The sequence below is a fragment of the Serinus canaria genome, chromosome 12 (genome assembly GCF_022539315.1).
Source record: "Serinus canaria isolate serCan28SL12 chromosome 12, serCan2020, whole genome shotgun sequence".
In the NCBI taxonomy this organism is placed as follows: Eukaryota; Metazoa; Chordata; class Aves; order Passeriformes; family Fringillidae; genus Serinus; species Serinus canaria.
The window spans coordinates 1,814,429-1,833,402 of record NC_066326.1 but is presented as its reverse complement, the minus strand read 5'-3'; the positions used below and the strand labels follow the sequence as shown (position 1 = coordinate 1,833,402).

The 18,974-nt window shown below is 46.6% G+C and overlaps 1 protein-coding gene across 3 annotated transcripts in view; it reads left to right on the top strand.

Annotated features, from left to right (window-relative positions):
• The window catches only part of LOC103823699 (contactin-4), a 261,680-nt gene that overhangs the window by 190,295 nt on the left and 52,411 nt on the right, over positions 1-18,974 (top strand). For all 3 annotated transcript variants that reach the window (XM_050979442.1, XM_050979443.1, XM_050979444.1), the window contains 4 exons: positions 3,332-3,434; positions 4,926-5,110; positions 14,492-14,628; positions 16,399-16,528. In XM_050979442.1, the coding sequence (XP_050835399.1) occupies positions 3,332-3,434; positions 4,926-5,110; positions 14,492-14,628; positions 16,399-16,528 (555 nt within the window). The remainder of the gene's footprint in view (positions 1-3,331; positions 3,435-4,925; positions 5,111-14,491; positions 14,629-16,398; positions 16,529-18,974) is intronic.

Sequence of the window (18,974 nt, the reverse complement as noted above, 5' to 3'; positions counted from 1 at the left end):
CAGCAGGGGTCTGCTGGAGGGAGGAGTGGGTGTGGGAGAGATAAGGAAATCTGCCCCTGAACAGGAGACAGCTGCCATGCAGATGGCAAACAGAACACAATTCCCTGGGCAATCCAGGACATGGAGTGAAGGGTTTTTCTCAAACTCATGGACAGCTGAAGTTGCTCTCCCCACTGCAGGAGCGACTCTCAGAGTCAGGCAGTAATTAAAAAAGGAAAACCCAGTGGGAGCTGGCCAAAGACAGGAAATAAAATAGATTTTAGAGCCTGGACATTGCAGTTTTTCTCATTTTATGCAGGCCCAAAGTGAACAAAGGCACTTTGTTGTTTCGGTAACTGTTAGCTCAGCCTGTGTTTCCCAGCAGAATTAGTGCTATTATTAGTGGTCTGTGGAATAATACAAAAAAGGGGACAAGAAAGCAAAAGAGGATTTCTAAATTTATACAGACAATTGATCTCTATCGTCATCATTTTGGAGCAGATAAGAAAAATACATTTGCATGTTAATTTCCAATTTAAATTAATTAAAATGTCTCTGTTTAAAGGCTAACAGTTGGGACATTTGTTCCAGGAATAGAAATGCAATGTTAGCAGCTTCTCCTGGAAGGAGATCCACTGTCACCTCGTGGGATTTGACAAAAATCCCTTGCTTGGAAAACGCAGGCTCCTTGCTGCAGCCTCCTGCCCATCAGGTGGACACAATCCCTGTGGATGGAGTGGGAAATACTGCTGGTGATGAGGAATTGTCCCAGCTGGACTGGGAGGGGTGGAGGTGCTGCTTCTCCAGCTCTGCTCCACATCTGCCCTCCCTTTCAGGGAATTCTGTGATCCCATAAGCACAGCAGAGCAAACCTGTCCCTCTGAGTCCACGGTGAGCCTGGCATGGCTGGCCAAGAGCAGTGTTTAAATTTGCCTCGTGCTGACAATTGCAGGGCTGAAAGAATCATTTAAATATTCCAGTGATTGATAGGATTTATTTTTTTGCAAACCCTACTGGAAGAGGTGGAGGGGACTTGGTACGAGGGTGTGCAGTGACAGAACAAGGGGAATGGCTTTAGGCTGATGGGGCAGGAATTGTTGCTGGGACCATCCAGGTGTTGAGAGCTGCTGCTTCCCAATTTCTGGTTAAAACGTGGGATTTTTCATACCAGGATTGAAACAGTAGCAGTGGGAAAGGACCAAAATAGTCCTGGAATAAAACTGCCAGCAGCAGCAGCTGCATGGGCCAAATAAACTGCAACGTTTCACAGGTGTTGTCAGGAAATGCAGATCCAATCCTCAGACAAATTCTCCTCCTCCCGAATTCCTGGGACTTTCAGCCCAAAAAAAAAAAATGGTTTTAAGCTTTGAAATTGGAAGAAAGACACAAAAGCCTCTGAAATGCCAACTCATGGAGCATCTGATGTGCCCTGACACTGGGAGTGCTCCCCGAGCCACAAACCCAGGCTCTGCTTCAGTCCTTTATTTCCTCCTCCATCCCTGCCACCTGCACAGCTAAGTCAGATGTTCAATCACCCAGGAACAGCAGGAAAAATGAGGATTTTCTGCATGGAAATGGTCTTGGATTCAGGACAAAGATGTCTCAACTGCTCTGATGTTGCTCCTGTAAAGAGGAGACAGCAGGACTCACTTCAGACCCTGTATAAATTTATGGAGATTGGCAAGGTGTCCTTGCAGCAGGAGCCTTGTGGCTTTTCCAGGTGCAAATCCTGATTTTTCCAGGTACAAATCCTGATTTTTCCAGGTGCAAATCCTGATTTTTCCAGGTGCAAATCCTGATTTTTCAGTGGTTGGAGTTGGCAGTGAGGCTGGGAGAGGCCAGAGCTGCAGGGCTGAGGGGGGTGGTGGCTGTAGCTGGTGTCCCACAGCCCCAGGGAAACATTCCCACCCCTCTGGGGGGTTTTATCCCCCTGGAATTTCAGCTCTCCAGGCCCAGCCCAAGGCAAAGAAATGGGAATAAATAAAAAGTCAGTGAAGAGAAGGGGGAAAAGATCTCCACAAGTGCTCTCAGCTGCTGCTTTGGAGACCACGGGGCAGTTCTTGGCTTGATTGGAGCTCACCCAGCAAATAATCAGCACAAATAATCAGATTCTGGAGAAATGTAGGCAAGATTGCAAAGATTTGGCAGGTCCCAGCTGGGAAAACAGGATTTAGAGCTTTTGGAGGGTGCAGTGTTAACATGCAGAGGGCTAATGAGTGCCATGCCACATAATCCTTGTTTGTATGGTTTGCAAATGCTGGAATGTCCTCAGGGAATCCCAGATTTCCTGTTCTGTGTACCAGGCAGGGCACGAATATGGGGAGAGTATCCACATTTTTAATAAATGTGTTTAATTTTGACAGCTGAGGCTGTGCAGGAGCTACTTTGTTGACCATTTCTTTGCAGTTACTGTGTTGGAAGGTGACATAACCTGCTCTTGCATGAGAGCAGGTCAGCAAGCAGAGGTGTCAGCCTCACACTCAGCATTTCCAGCTGCATCACCGGAAAACTAAAGGAAAAAAACAGGATTTTCTTGCACCCAGTGTGAAAAGCAAGAGCAGGCAGCAATCACAGGCCAAGCTCAGCAGCTCTGAGGTGGCCCAGGGTCACTGCAGGCTCATTTCTGTATTTTTGGGGTTCTCCAGGGCTGAGCCAGCTCCTCTCCTGCCTGGCCACCATCCAGGAAGTGCTGCACTGTTGAGATTGGAACTGCAATCATCAATTAGCTGATAATCACTATTGGTGGAATTATATGTGCTGGCTTGAAGACAGTGCAGTGGCTGGAAATGGAGCCATTTGTCAGGGGTATAATGGCCTTTTTATGTGCACAAATTTTTAAACACAATTTCATAAAGAGGCTGCCACGCTCCGTGATTTACTGGGGCAGTAAAAAAATAAAGAAATTACCCGAGGAGTAGAAGATCTCTGTGCATTGAAGACCTGGAATTTAATAGAAATATCTCTGTTAACTCCAGGGATTTTAAAACTCTTTTCCTACTGGCTGTTTGTCCCACGTTCCATTTCTAGAAGAGGCTGAACCTCCCTGATTATTGCTCCCCTTATTTCACAAGTTACCTGCAAAAATCCTGCATATTCAAAAGCAAAAAGTAACAGAGCCTTGAAGAGATTTTAATCTTTGGCAGATGGTGTGGAGAGTTGGTTCAGCTTCTCCTCTGGCAGTAAATGGGAAAAGAGCCCACACTCCACGGCTGTTAGGAACAAGCCATGTTTAAAATGAATGGATTAATTGGGCAAGTAATGATGTATAGAACAGCTCTGTGCTAGCACGGGAACACTTGTGAATTTGCTGCTGAAATTCAACCAAGCCTTAGCATCTCCTTTATGTTCCCAGGGGTGATGGGAGAGTACGAGCCCAAAATAGAAGTGCAGTTCCCAGAAACTGTTCCATCTGCGAAGGGAACCACGGTGAAACTGGAGTGCTTTGCCTTGGGCAAGTAAGTTTGGATCCATTATTATTATTATAAATTATTATTCCTGCAGCTTCTCACGTTGGTGGGTTTGTGGGGTTTGCAGCAGTTCCTTCCCAGTGACCCACTTCCCTCACTTGTGGCCAGCTTTCAGAGCAGCCACAGGGCTTGGGGACTCTTGTTCCTGGAGTAAACACTGGCAACACTTCCAAAATGTTGGGACTGGCAGGAAAATCATCACAAAATGGATGGTTTGGGTTGGAAGGGACCTGGAATCCCATCCAGTGCCACTCCTGCCGTGGGCAGGGACACCTTCCATCATCCCAGGCTGCTCCAAGCTCCATCTTTTGGACACTTTTAGAGCAGCCACAGCTTCTCTGGGCAACCCCTTCCAGGGCCTCCCCACCTCAAATGGATGTGTTTTTACAGCAGAACCCCAAATTCAGCTGGGTTAAAACAGCATTTTAATAATAAAATATCTCCTGCTAATACACCGTGATAAGCACATTTACATTTATGTTCCACACAACCCACCCATAATAAAACCTGTTTATAAAATCTGTTCATGTACAACAGATTGAATACCCGTGAGTGACAGCCATCATTATTTAAACTATTGCACTGTGTGGCCCCACCTCCCCTTTAATGGTTCAGGGAAGAATATGTGTGTCAGATTAGCACAAAATTAATTATCAATTCACATTTACACTTATTTTCCACACAACCCACCCATAATAAAACCCCTCTGGACCCTGAGCCAGGCCCCTCACTGCAGTGCAGAGGAGCAGGAATGGGACATCACACCATGATCAATGTGATCAAGTGAAACCAACTTCATTATCCCCAAAAAGGCTGAATTTATAATAAATTTCTACTGTCCTCGTGTCTCCAGTTAATACGTGATTGGTTAATCCTAGCTGTTTGTGATTGGTTAATCCTAGCTAATACATGATTGGTTAATCCTAGCTAATACATGATTGGTTAATCCTAGCTGTTTGTGATTGGTTAATCCTAGCTGTTTGTGATTGGTTAATCCTAGCTGTTTGTGATTGGTTAATCCTAGCTGTTCATGATTGGTTAATCCTAGCTAATACATGATTGGTTAATCCTAACTGTTCCTGATTGGTTAATCCTAACTGTTCCTGATTGGTTAATCCCAGTTGTTCACAATGGAATGCTGATGGGATCATCTGATTTTTCACGCGCCTTGCTGTGATCGTCTGGCCCACCCCACCCATTGCTTCTCTTTTTTCTCACTTTCTCAAACTTGCTGAGTCCTGACGACTCTTCCTCTTGTACCTTTCTCAAGATATCTCTCTCTTTCTCCTGTTTCTGAAGATGTCCATTGTTGTTTGTGAATGTGTCCATTGTCCATCATCCCGAGCACGCTGGATTGCGCATCGGCCGAGCGTGGCCGTTGTCCTGCAAAACCTCCTCAAACTCCAAAACCTCCTCAACCCCTACCTGGGAGTGTGGCCTCCCCTGGCAGTGTCACCTTGCTCTCTCTCCCTTCCCCAGCCCAGTGCCCACCATCAGCTGGAGGAGGGCGGATGGGAAGCAGCTGCCGCGGAAGGCGCGGAGGCACCGCTCCAGCGGGCTCCTGGAGATCCCCAACTTCCAGCAGGAGGATGCCGGGCTCTACGAGTGCGTGGCTGAAAACGTCAGGGGCAGGAACGTGGCACGAGGACAGCTGACATTTTATGGTGAGCAGGCTGGCTGCTTTCAGGGCTGCTTTATGGCGCTCGGTGCAATCTGCAGTAAATGTTTTGCGAGGACGTAATTTTCGAGGGGATATTTTTGAGATGACTTTCTTTTCAAAAGGCACGTCTGGAGAAGGGTGTAATTTGAAATAAAACCTGGCTGAATGGTGCATGTTAATTGAGAATCAGAGCAGCTGGAACAAAAACACATCCCCAGGAGGACATTGGCATGGAAACGTGCTGGAAATGCTTGGAAAAGTCTCTTTTTGCTTCTCGTGGCTGGGAGGGCAAGGCAGGAAATCTGGGGGAGCATCCTTGTGTTTCAGCTTGGGATTTATGATGAATGGGTTGCCCCAGCTTTTGTGGATAAATGTTAATTGCTGATAACCAATTAAGGACAGCTTTCCAGAGGATCAGTGATTGAGGAACAGGGGGAGTTTGGATTTAGCAGTGCCAGGGCAGAGCCCTCTCCCCTCAAAGGCTTTCTGTGCCTGCTCTTCCCTCCCTGCACTCACAGCCCTTGAGCCAGGCACTGGGAAATGCCAATTTCAGCCTCCTAGGCCTGCTCTAGAAATAGAAGATGCATTCATCCCTCTGATCCTGGCTCTCATCCCCAGATTTCTGCTGGGAACAGCCCACAGAGCAAACTGAAAGTGTGGCTTTACCTGTGCAGAGGTGGGTGAGAGCTGCAGGGAGGGGATTTAGGGGCACAGGGGTTGGGTTTGGTACCAAGGTTCTGCTGGAGATGTTTTGGAGAGGAGAAGCTGCAGGTTCCACACCCGACAGATGTGCAGAGACCTCCACAGCATCCAAAAAATCCTGGTTTTGTTGCTCCCCTGTCCCATCCCATGTTGTTCTGCAGAGAAAATATGGACAAAAATGCAGATTTTTCTCCCCCAAATGTTTCTGAAGGCTCAGGTCCTGTCAGCAGGGAAGTTTGGGTTGAACTCCAGAGATGAGGAGAATGGTTTTTGATTTACAATAATTTTGCCACAGAAAAAGAGTTTGGGAACCACCCCTTCTGGCAAAACTGAATTGAATTTGGTGGGTAGTGTGTTTTTAAAAAATAGGGATGTTTTCAAATTGGAAATATTTCTGAAATACATTTCATTTAGAGATCACAGCTCTGGGGGCTTCCATTTCAAAGGAACTTTTCTCCTTTTAAAACTGAGGGAAATATAGAATGAAAAAACAACATTCAAAAGAAGTGAAAGAGCAAGAATAAAGTGAAATCTTTCATGTTGAGGAAAGAGTCTGGGGTTGATTTGAACAGGTTTTAATTTTTTTTAATTAGATGATTTAAAGATTCCTTTTTCAGTGCTGTTTTTTCCTCCTGATTTTCCCCATGTGGAGGGTAAATTAAAAGACTCATCAGCTGTACAGTTTTGCTGTACCCAGAGCCAGAGCTGCCTTTCTTGGGAAGCAGTAAGTGGAGCCTTTGGAACACTCCCACCATGGCATAGATGGAGTTATAATCTCATTATTGTCACGAATTTACCGCTCTGGATCCTCCACAAAAGCTGCCACCGTGGCTCCTGCTGCTTTTCACACCCATGGTGGCATTTCAGCAGAGAAGCTCGAGGTTTTTTGGGAAGAGGAGTGTCCTGCTGTCAGTCTGTCATGCTGGGAACTCTTTCCATCCCTTCCCTGGGAAGGGAGGAATTCCCCAGGAGAGGTGGCAGACAGGCACCTCCCCTGCTGCAGGTTTTAAAGAGAATTCACTGAAATATCATCCTGGTTGTCTTGAGGATGGTGATTTTCCAGGGAACCAGTCAGGTTTTTTTAGGGTAACTTGTGTTTTGCAGCCAGGACTGAAAATAGATCTCCTAAAAAAAACCCCAACTTGCATTCTGTACTCTGGGCTCTGGAGTTTTGCACGGCAGCAAAATTTTTTTAGGGGAAAGTAACTTATTGTAAGCTTTTATACAAATAGTTGGGGGAAAGAACACAGTTTTCCTTAATAGTTGGAGTTTTTTTTAAAGCTGAAAATTTTCATTATTGAAATACAACTGCAATGCTGGCAGTTGTATTTCAATAATGAAATACAAGCTGCTTTTGGAAGGCCAAGGCTGGTGCCTGGGGAGGGAAACGCTCTGCAGGTGCAGAAAGGTGCAGGTTTGAATGGATTTGAGGAAGAAATTTGTTACCATCAGGGTGGGCAGGCCCTGGCACAGGTGCCCAGAGCAGCTGGGGCTGTCCCTGGATCCCTGGCAGTGCCCAAGGCCAGGCTGGACACTGGGGCTGGAGCACCTGGGGCAGTGGGAGGTGTCCCTGCCATGGCAGGGGTGGCACTGGGTGGGTTTAGGGTCCCTGCAGCCCAAAGCCTTGGGGGCTCAGGGTGCTCTGGGTTATCAGAGGTGCTGCCCAGGTGCACTGATGTGCTCTGCAGGTCACACTGAGCCTCCAACAGCTCCAAACCCAGTGAGCAGCCTCTGTGCATGGCATCAAACAAGAAAAGAGAAGGAAAAGAAGTTCAGATTTGCCTGCTCACTGTAGGTAACCCAGCCTTGTCAGCCTCTCTGTGCTGCTGGAAGCTGTCAGGGAGGGTTGGCTTCTGCTGTGTTTCACTCTTGTATCAGGGTTTATTTTCTCCTCCCTCAGCATACCAGTGACACTGAAGTTGTTTGACAGCCTTGTGGCAGCAGAAGAGGTCAATCAAACGTGCAAGATCCATTCCTGCTGCCTTTTCTGAGCCCCCCTGCACCAGGCTGGGTTTCACTGCTCCCCACAAACCCTTCTGCCAGGGCCGAGTCCCCCTTGAGGGATCGACCTTGCCATGGAGCCTGGTCCTGTCACTGCCCTCACAGAGCTCCCTGCTGCTTCCTTGGCTGCTGGAACTCTGGATTTCCCTGCTGGGTCTCTTGTCCCTGCTGTCCCAGCCTCAGGTTAATTCCTGCCAAAAGCTCCTGCTGGGATTCTTGGGGCTGTCCCTTGCAGGGCCAACAGCTCCGCTTGATCCTTGTGGGTTTCCTCCAACTCAGACTATTCCCTGATCCTGAGCTATCCAATTAGGCTGCACAGCCTCTTCTCTTCCACCTTTTAGCAGCTCTGGGTGCTGGTGCTGCCTTCCTGACCTGGCACCTTGCTCCCTGTGCCAGCTGCATCCCGTGGCTGAGACAGGTGAGCTCCCCAGGGGGACCCAAAGTTCTCTTCTCCCAGTTTTTCCAGATTCTCCCAGTTCCTCCCAGGCCCCTCCCCACCCTCCTCTGTGTGTTTTGGGATGCTCTCCCATTGACCTGATTGTATTTTTAATCTGGCTGCTCATAAATTTTACATTTGCTAACCCCGTCACAGGGCTAAGATTTATATCCTGAGCAAACAGCAATGCCAACAAGTATTTTTTTTTTTCCTGGCAGAAGTACAGTAAACAGATTACCTTAACCAGCTAATTTAAAAAGAAATTGCCTTTTTTGTTCATGAAGCCAGCATCAAGGAGATGCTTATGCATTATTGATGTTTAATTCAGGGTGAGTTTAGATGCTGTTTCAGCCTGATCTTCTTTTGTTGATGTTTGTGACCCCAAGGCTGCTCAGCCCTGGGTTTGAGCTCCCTGTGTTGACTCTGAGGAGTCGATGCCACATCTTGAGGTCCCCCTTCCCAACAAAAGATTTCACCTGAGTAACAGAAAATGTGAAAATTACAGAGAATGTTGAGGTGATGTGAGAGTGGGGCTGGGAGTGACAGCTCAGGGGAGGGCTGAGGAGCTGCACCCCCTCTGAGAACGTTTGTTTGTTGGGATTTGGACACAAAACAGGGGATTTGCCCCTGGTTTTTCAGTCAGATCCACGCTGGGAAATATCCAAAGCTCCAAAGCAGCTCAGCTGGAGCCAGCTCAGATAAAGGTGCTGCCTCAGCATCACCTGTGCTGCTCCAGCATCCCCCCCCCACCCTCTCCTGCTCTGGCAAGGCAAGGAAGGGAGGAAAAAATTGCAGCTCAAATGTTTTCCACAAGTGTCAGCACAGCAGCACCTGCATTAGCAGACAGACAGACTTCTCTGTCACTAATTACAGCTCTGTGCAGCATTTCCTGAGAGATTCAGCAAAACCCATTCAGTTGGCTGGGCCCCTTCTCAGATTAAATCCTCCCCACGAGGAACTTGTGAGGCTCCTTAATTTTGCAGTGAAAAGAGCCCTCCTTTCATCAGTGGGCCTGTGTTTGTTTGGGCAAAAGCCACTTTGTGCCACTCTGTAAAACAGCCTCAGCTGTAAATCAGACTGCTCTTCACTGTGGTCAGAGTCTAAGAAGGAAATTTGCACAAGGGAACATCAGGCACTTCTGTGTCTGCTCAGTTTAGGTCCCAAATCACAAATAATTTGCTGAAAATTTGAATAAAGGGAGTTTCTGGACTGATAAAACTACAAGAAAATTCCTGTATGTAGGACAAGTGTACTATTGTATTATTACTATGTTATTATTAATTTTTCACATCTCTCACTAGGAAACCCTGTTGTCACCTTTTACTCAGGTAAAAGTTAGTACAGGGAGGAGTAACTCTGGGTTGTGAATTCTTTGCTGCCCAAGGAAGTCTTGCATGCAGAACACATTCCTGCACAGAATTGTTTCCTATCAGCTTTTCCTTTTCCAAGGGATTGCTGGAACTCTGCTTCCAGAGAAATCCAATTTTTGGAGATTGGGAAAAAGTCTCATGTTATTATCATTGTTTGCTTGGAGAAACATCTCTCCAGCAGGAGAAGCAAAAATACAAACAGGGTGAAACACAAATAGAAATGAAATGTGAGGGTTTCTCATGGATCACCCCAGACCCCCCTTGCACCCCTGAGCAGCTGCAGTTCCGTGTCAGGATGGAAAATAACCAAACCCATGAGCAGGGTCCCTGTGGGTGTGCCCACAAAAAATGGGGAGAAAATCCTCTGTGGAACAGGAGGGGAATGGCAGGAAGGGATGACTGAAGGGGTTCTATCAGCTGGGTTAACTCCTTCAGATTTTTCTCTGTTTCTTTAATGTTTAGTGCCAAGCAGAACTCCAGGCTGGGTTAGTAGGGTCAGGCACAAGAGTTTCCAAAGACTCAGCCAAATGGAGATTTATTTGATTTTAGTTACAGCCTTCCAGCAGATTGGTTTGGTGCAGGATTTGCACACCCTGGAGTTGAAGAGATTTTGGTCTTTGGGGTCAGGAGGGAGGAGAGAAAGAGAGAGGAGCAGTGGTAACTTGAGGTCTGGTTTCTGTGATCTTTGGGAAGGAAACAAGTCAGGATCTGAGGGGTTTGTGCCCAGGAGCTGTGTCCCAGTTGGGGCAGGATGAGCACTTACAAGCCTTACACCCTGGCTGCACTCTGTATTTCCAGTTACTCATCTGTTTTTCCCATCTGGTTGGTTTTTTTGGGTTTTTTTGGTTTTTTTTTTTTACTTCTTACACTTGGCTTTCTGGTCTTTAGACTGCTCTGATCCTGGGCTCAGTCTCAATCTCCTTAGAATAGAGATGGTAATGGACAAGTCATTCAGCCTTTCATCTGCCATTAATGATGAATTACACAGCCTGCACCAGGTCATCAGCTGCTAGGAATTGGCTTAGGAGCACTGGAATCAATACACCCCAGCTGAGAATTGGATTCTGGATATGTATTAGCACCTCATTTGCTTGAGTCTTTTTGGTTGTTTTGAACTCACAGATGATTGCAGAGCCCTACAGGTTTTTTTCCTGGTTTATTTCTCATATTTCTCCTGTACTTCTGGGGGTTTGTTACTCATTTCTGAGGTGATGCATCATCACCTGCCACATCATTTCATTTTCAAATATCTTTTAGGACATGATTTCCAGTTCCTACTTTTGCCTTTTAATTTATTACAGTGAAGGACAGACTGCCCCTGGACTTTTTTGTCTTAGAGAAGTAAGAATATATTCGGGCATATTTTCCTATTCACCTGGTTTTAACTGTCCCACCTTGTGCTGGTGAAGACTGAAAGGTGATCAAAGGTAAACAGGGTTTTTTCTCACTATTTCCATCACTTTTCTTCAGTCCCCCTGAGTACAAACTCCAGAAATCTCCTAGGAGGGGGAGATTTTCCTTTAAAGCCATCCTTATGTAAGAGTCGTGCTTATATCTCTAAGCTTTTTCTTTCACTTTATAGATTTAGCATATGAATTTCCCTTGCAACTCAGATGAATTCTTAATCAGCTTCCAGATTTTTCCTGCAGGATGTTTCCAAGGCCAGTGCTATCTTAAGTACTCCAAGCAGGACCAAAACACCTCCTGTGAAATAATTTCTCTTTGGTCAGCGCCGCTGAAACGATCCAAAGGACTCTTGTCTAGACCAGTCCCAAATTCAGCCTTGTCATTATCTCTGAGAGCGTTTCTACACCAGAAAATGCTGTGGAGAGGAGCTGGATTCATCCCCTTATCTGAATTATTTTAATTATCATGCCTGAAATCTCGTGCCGTGCTACCTTGCCCTGATCCCCAGTGGGCTCCTGTCAAATTCCATTAGGTTGTGGCCACTCTCCTTTGGTGGCTCACACATTTTTGCAGCCTGAGCCAAGCCCTGAGCATTCCCCAAGATGAAGCCAAGAGCTTCTCTCTGCACTGAACTGTTGAGAGGAGAGCTTGACCTAATTAGAAAAACTCCCCAGGAGCAGCAGAGAACGAACTCCTGCCGAACAAACGGCTCAGAGCTCTTCACTGAGATGGTTTTCTGACCTGTGCTGCTCACTCTGGAGTTCTCTGCACCACAAATGGCTTTGAAATTGGGAATTTGAACCAGCTCAAATCACTGGAGGGAGTCAGGATGGTGTGGCTGTGTGGGTGCTGCACCCAAGGGTGATGGGAATTTGGGGTGGCAGCTTCCAGCACTGCACCTTTCAGTCTCAGCACTCAGGGCAGGAGTTGGGATCAACAAACCACCCCAAAAATGCCTTTTGGAGAGAATTTCTCTTATTTTGGGGAAAATTATAATTTCCCTTCTTTGGGGAAAATGATTATTTATTTTCCTTATTTGGGGAAAATGATTATTTATTTCCCTTCTTTGGGGAAAATAATTATTTTCCTTCTTTGGGGAAAATGATCATTTCCCTTCTTTGGGGAGTCTGTGTGAAATAAGGATGAATTCTGAATTTTCTGTCCTCCTCTCCACTGGAGTTTATCTTTGTTTTTCCACAGCACACACTCAGGTTATAGAGCCCAGCTTACCATTCATGGCTTTTCTTGACTTGCAGATTAATTCCAGTTGTTTTGTCTGGGGTTTTTTTGGTTTTTTTTTTTTAGTTTTGTTTTCATGTGGGAAATCTGCAAAACAGCACGGAAAAAATAAAAAAGGCAAATGGATGTGTGTGGGTTTTATAGAGCTCCTTTCATGGGATCATAAAATTCCCTTCAAAATGATGAGTTAGATGCTGTTAGAATAGTAAATATGTAAATTCATGAGTAATTTGCAAATGTCCTTGAGCCACTGAACCCGTAGCAATTGCTCAGCTCGATGGAATTGTTCAAGTTCTTACTCCAGATGACAGAACTGACTTTCATCTTCCCACGTTTAAAGGCTTTCCCTTTCCTACCCCTTTAGATACAGACAATAAACGAGCTTAAAATATTGCAGGGGCAGGAGGGGCAGCCAGAGAAATCAACACCACTCACTTCTCCTTTCCCTTCTGCATTGCCAGGATGCTCAGGTCACTTTTTTATTTTGGAATCCCCTGGGAGCTGAGGGGCTGTGGGAAACTCTCCACCTCATCTCTGCTTTGTTCAGGGTGCCAGGGCTGGGGTTAAACACAACCTGAGTTCCCGAAATTTGGATTTCCAGCATCCCATCATCACAGGCATACCCCTCTTTTAGGTGTAATCATGCCCATTTGCCTTTTTGATGTGATATTTTTAAATTTACCCTTTCAAGCCCATCTCGGGGTCCCTGTCCCTATCCAAAGGAGATGTGTAAAGTTGTTACCTGGCTTTGAGAAATCTTGATTTTATTTATTTTTTTTTTATCTGATTACACAGGGAAAAGTATTAATCAGGTTCTTGGAGACCTCTGCTGGTAACACCATCCTGCTAAGTCAGAAGCTCTCATGTCAAAATAAGGCAAATGCCCATTAAAAAAATCAAAACTCTATTGTTTATTGGGACTTTGTGAAAAGCATTATAGATATACTACATTAATATACTATTACTGATATCTTAAATAGGTAGTATTGTATATTGTAGGTATATCTGGACAAAAGGTAACTCTTAAGAAAGTCTGAGGTTTTGGGTGGTCTTCAAAACCATGTGGCAATTTTAGTAGAATTCAGTGGAATCTGGTTAAACTCAAACTCTATTCAAAAAAAAAAAAAACTAATAAAATTATGTGAAACACAGTTAAAATACAATCTCACAAGTGGCTGAAAACTGCCAGTGCTAGTTTTCGACAAATTCTACCAAAATGTGTCTCCAATATCTGCTTGTGGCCTTTCTAGGCTTATTCAGAGTCATTAACACAATAACTGGGTCCAAAGATTTTTCCTTCCTGTGGCAAGATAAGGAGATCTGGCCAGACCCAAGCCAAGGCTGAGAGCCTGGACCTGAAGCAGTGCCTGTAACCATGCAGAGTTACTGGAATAACCTCAATTTCAACGCAGAACCAGTTCTAAATTGCATGTTTTGAAGTCTGAAGCTAAATTTTAGAGCTTTGAAGCCCAAGTTATAGAGACCCTGAGGAGGGAAATGTCTCTATTTGAAAGACCAGATGTGTAACTACTGCTTTGTTTTTGCAGGATGAGCAGGGTTTCTGAAGCTACTCTTTTTCTTTAAGGGTTTTTACTACAAATAAAATAAAAGTAGCTTCTGATCTTGGCCGGTGCCAGCTTCAGAAAGCGGCACTGGGCTCAAGGAAGAACAGTAATCTCTAGCAGTTCTTATCATGCTGGTTTGGGGCTACCTAAAACCAGAGGCCAGGCAGAATTAAGGCAATAAAAAGCTGTTCTATTTATTGAAGGCCTGCAGGTACATTTAGGGCAGCCCCAGTGGCTGCACCCAGAAATGGAAGATGGGTCAGGGTTTGCACACTTGGATAAGTTTGGTCCATTTGCACACTGGGGGTTCATCTGCCAATTCCAGCTCCAGGGAATGCAGTCACTGACCCCAGGTTTGCTCCCCCAACTCACTTTTGTTCCCATCTCTGGCCCTGGGGCAGTGAGGTGTCCTTGGCTGCCAGGCCTGGAGAGGAATTGCTGTGTCTGCCCCAAATGGGGAAGCAGCAGCTCCCACTGAGTGTGGGGTTTGGAGTTGCACACAAATAGATGGAAAACAGAAAAGCCGAAACCCCAACGTTATCGACACGCTCTGATAAGGGAAGAAGGGTTCTGATAAGGGAAGAAAGGCTCTGATAAGGGAAGAAGGGTTTGTTGGGCAGCACCTCTGTGCTGCTCCCAGGCTTCCCTCCCTGCTTGCCTTGCAGCCCAGCCCAGCTGGACGCAGCAGATCCGCGACGTGCGCGCGGCCATCGAGGAGCGCGTGTCCTGGGAGTGCCGCGCCAGCGGCCGCCCCAAGCCCTCCTACCGCTGGCTCAAGGACGGGGAGCCCCTGCTGCCACAGGTAGGCACGGCTGGAGCCCCCCAGGGATGGAAGCTGGGCGTGCTGGGGTGCTCTGCCAGCTCGCTGAGCTCTGGGGGGTTGATTTGGGGTGGGGAGGATGGGGGTGCTCTGGGATCGCGGGATGGTTTGTGTTGGATGGGATCTTGAGATCATCTCGTTCCACCTCTTGCTCCAAGCCTTGTCCAGCCTGGGCTTGGACACTTCCAGGGATCCAGGGGCAGCCACAGCAGCTCTGGGCACCCAGGGCCTCCCCACCCTCACAGAAAATCCTCCGTTCCTTCCCGAGCCTGGTGGCACCTCCCTACTGCTGCCAGGACACACCACAGCTCTACACTCAGAGTTCCTCCCCAAAATGAAGGATCCATGGTGCAAACCTAAGGCTGGAAAGAAGAAGGAGGAATGCCTGAATGGGGTTTTGGAATGTGTCACCAGAGAATGATCACTCCAAAATAATTAATTTATGATGTTTAGGTGAACTTTAGGTGATAATGAAACCTCGGGGTTCCTGCTGGTGTTTAAGGGTGTTCCCGCTCCTCTTGCTGAGCTGTGTCCCTGTGCAGGAGCTGGGGAATTACACCAGCACAGCCCAGCCTCTCCTGGAGGGTCATCACCCAGTCCATGGTCCCACCTTGTCACCACAAACTCAGCCAGGCCACCAAAGCTTTGGTTTCTCAGTAGCCAGCACTTTTTCCCCTTCACTTACCGTGAAAGAACACGGCAGCCCCGATTTGATCAAACCCTGATAAAAATTGCACAAACATTAAATTCCTGCCCTAAGGCCGAGTAGCAAACCAATAGCTCTTTATTTTAGAAATTTCTTTTTTTTGTAAATGTCAAACTCCTGGGGAGGGAGGGAACACTTTGCTGTACTTATTAGAATTGATAACTCGAGCTCCATATCCTCGGGCTGACAAATGATAGCCTGGTCTTTCACTCCACACTCTAATTCTGGTTGCTTCACGCTGGTCACTGGCAGATGGGCTTGTTCTTAAATCACGTTAGTGGCTGATATGAAGTAAAGGATCATTAAATTATTAGCATTTACATTGGTTCCAGTAAACTGCAGAAGATTTTCAATGTTTCTGTCTGTGCTGGCTGAGATGGCAACCAGTCTTAGCAGCCTGCATTGCCATATACACTCAAAATGGCCTCAAGCTGTGCCAGGGGAGGCTCAGGTTGGAAATCAGGAGGAATTTCTTCATGGAAAGGCTGAATTTCTCCATTGGAACTGCCCAGGGAAGTGTGGAGTCCCCATCCCTGGCAGTGTCCAAGAAACACCTGGATGTGCTACAGTTCAGTTGCTATGGTGGTTTTTGGTCAAAGATTGGACACAGCAATCCTGGAAGTCTTTCCCAACCTCAATGACTCTGTGATTCCATGGAAATGCCATTGTTTAAATGTTTCTGAGGGTGGGCTTGGCTGTGATGTGCCACTGTGGAACAAAAGTGCATTTCTTGCCTCAAGCTTATCTCCTTGAAAGGGATATTAATCTAAATGCTTTGGGTATTAAATCAATGAGGGGTCAAGGGAAGGTCCTCCAATTGAAATTGCATTTACCAACTCCTGTATGGGTTTCACCATTTAGTCTCTGGCCTGACATAAATTTGGCTGGCAGACAAATAAATCGCAGCAAATGCAAATCCCTCCCGTTACCGCTGCTTCCTTTGGTCCACCCTGCCACAAAGCACAGCAGGACAACCTCAGGGTGCACCTGCTGAGGAGGCTTGCTGGTGTTCTTGTTGATTTTGGAGTTTGTTTTGCTGTCCCCAGGGCAGGGTGCAGCTGGAGCAGGGCTCCCTGACCATTGCCAACGTGAGTCTGTCGGACGCGGGCATGTACCAGTGCGTGGCGGAGAACAGGCACGGCGTCATCTTTGCCAACGCAGAGCTCAGTGTCATAGGTGAGTCCCCATCCCCAGCACTGCCAGCCTCCCAAAACCTCAGCCAGCCCTGCCCGGCTGCTTCTGCCAAGCTGCAGCACAAGGGGATCTTTGGTGGTTGGTTTCTGAAGCACAAGGGGATCTTTGGTGGTTTGTTTCTGCAGCAGAAGGGGATCTTTGGTGGTTTGTTTCTGCAGCAGAAGGGGATCTTTGGTGGTTTGTTTCTGCAGCAGAAGGAGATCTTTGGTGGTTGGTTTCTGAAGCAGAAGGAGATCTTTGGTGGTTTGTTTCTGCAGCAGAAGGGGATCTTTGGTGGTTTGTTTCTGCAGCAGAAGGAGATCTTTGGTGGTTGGTTTCTGCAGCAGAAGGGCTTTGTGGTTTTCTGAGAAGGGGATCTTTGGTGTTGGTTCTGCAGAAGGATCTTTGGTTTGTTTCTGCAGCACAAGGGGATCTTTGGTGGTTTGTTTCTGCAGCAGAAGGAGATCTTTGGTGGTTTGTTTCTGCAGCAGAAGGAGATCTTTGGTGGTTGGTTTCTGAAGCAGAAGGAGATCTTTGGTGGTTTGTTTCTGCAGCAGAAGGGGATCTTTGGTGGTTTGTTTCTGCAGCAGAATGGGATCTTTGGTGGTTTGTTTCTGCAGCACAAGGGGATCTTTGGTGGTTGGTTTCTGAAGCACAAGGGGATCTTTGGTGGTTTGTTTCTGCAGCAGAAGGGGATCTTTGGTGGTTTGTTTCTGAAGCACAAGGGGATCTTTGGTGGTTTGTTTCTGCAGCAGAAGGGTGTTACCCCGTTCAGAGGGGTCCCATGATGAGGGAAGAGACGAGAAAGTTGACTCCATGTATCAGAAGGCTTGATTTATTATTATATGATAGATAATATATAAAAACTATACTATAAGAATAGAGAGAAGGATTTCACTACTAAGCTATGCTAAGAATAGAAAAGGAATGTGTCCTCCCAGCCCGAGACGGCCGGACAGGTGATCTGTGATTGGCTTTTAATTGCAAACAGCCTGACAGGGCCAATCACAGACATCTCCTGTTGCATTCCACAGCAGCAGATAAGAATTGTTTACAGTTTGTTCCTGAGGCCTCTCAGCTCTCAGGAGAGGAAAAATCCTAAGTGAAGGATTTTTCATAAAACATGTCGGCGACAGAAGGGGATCTTTGGTGGTTTGTTTCTGAAGCACAAGGGGATCTTTGGCGGTTTGCTTCTAAGGAAGGTGTGAAATGCAAACTTGAGGCATTGGAGAGCAGAGAACAGATGTTTTTTACTTCATCCCACATTCCTCCAGGAGCTGGCAGGTGCATTCCCTCTCCTGCTGGTTAAAGCTGTTTCTGGAGAAACCTGAGCATTGCCGTTCAGAACATCCAGGTGCCCAGTCCTGGCTGCAGAGGTGACTCTGCTCAGGACACGGTGACAAACCTCCTGGCTGAAGGGACCTTTCAGCACTCAAAGTTTCCCTATCCCAAAGAAAAGCATCTTCCAAATGAATCCCAAAGAAAAGCATCTTCCACCCCACAGTTCTGGGCACAGCTGCTCTGCTCCTCCAGATAAAATCAGGAGAAGCTGATGTGAATCTGAGTGGGGAAACCCTGAGTGGAGGGAGCAGAGATTTACAGAGGCAGGATCTTCTCAGAGGTGCCTGTGCCAGGACAGGAGGCAATGGCCACAAACTGAAACCTGGAAATGACACTTAAAATAAGAAAAACTTTATTTTCAGGCTGGTTGGACACTAGAATGAATTGTCCAGAGATATTGTGGCATCCCTGTCCTTGGAGATGCTCAACATCCAACTGACCACAGCCCTGGGCTGTGGCTGCTCCTGGGTGAGCAGGGGTGGGGTGGGACCATCCCAGGGGTCCCTGCCAGGCTGAAACTCAAACCCAAACCATGTCCTTGGATGAGAGGCAGCCCTGCTCAGCATAGGGATGTAGTTTCAAAGGGTTAAACACAATTCCTGATTACAAAGTAACAGTTTCATTGCTCTCAAACCAAAAGTTGAGTAGCAGCATTCTCTGATTTGTCCTGAAGAACAAAGCATGAGGTTTTTTCCAGCTATGGGATTTTCAATTATTGGTCATTTTTTATCATCAGTGATAGATGCCTGCATAGAAAAAAATTCATTTGAAGGATTGTGTGTGTTGCTGTTGGAGAAAGGTACGATAATGCTCAATAAATTAGATTTCACAATGCTGAGATTTATTGGACATGAAAGAAATCGAAATAAACCCACTGATGCTTTTTCTGTCTATTTAAAACCTGGTAAAAATGGACCTTTGGGAAGGAGGAAGATCTTTTCAGAGGAGAGAGGTTTAATCCTTGTTGGTGGGGACTCCCAGGGTGTCCCTGTGCCCAGCAGCTCCTCGTGTCCACACAAAAAAAACAAATTTTGGAGGGTCTGGTCTGAGAAACCTGGCTGGGAATATTTATTTGGCCAACTTCTCACTTGGGTTCTGCAGCTCTGCT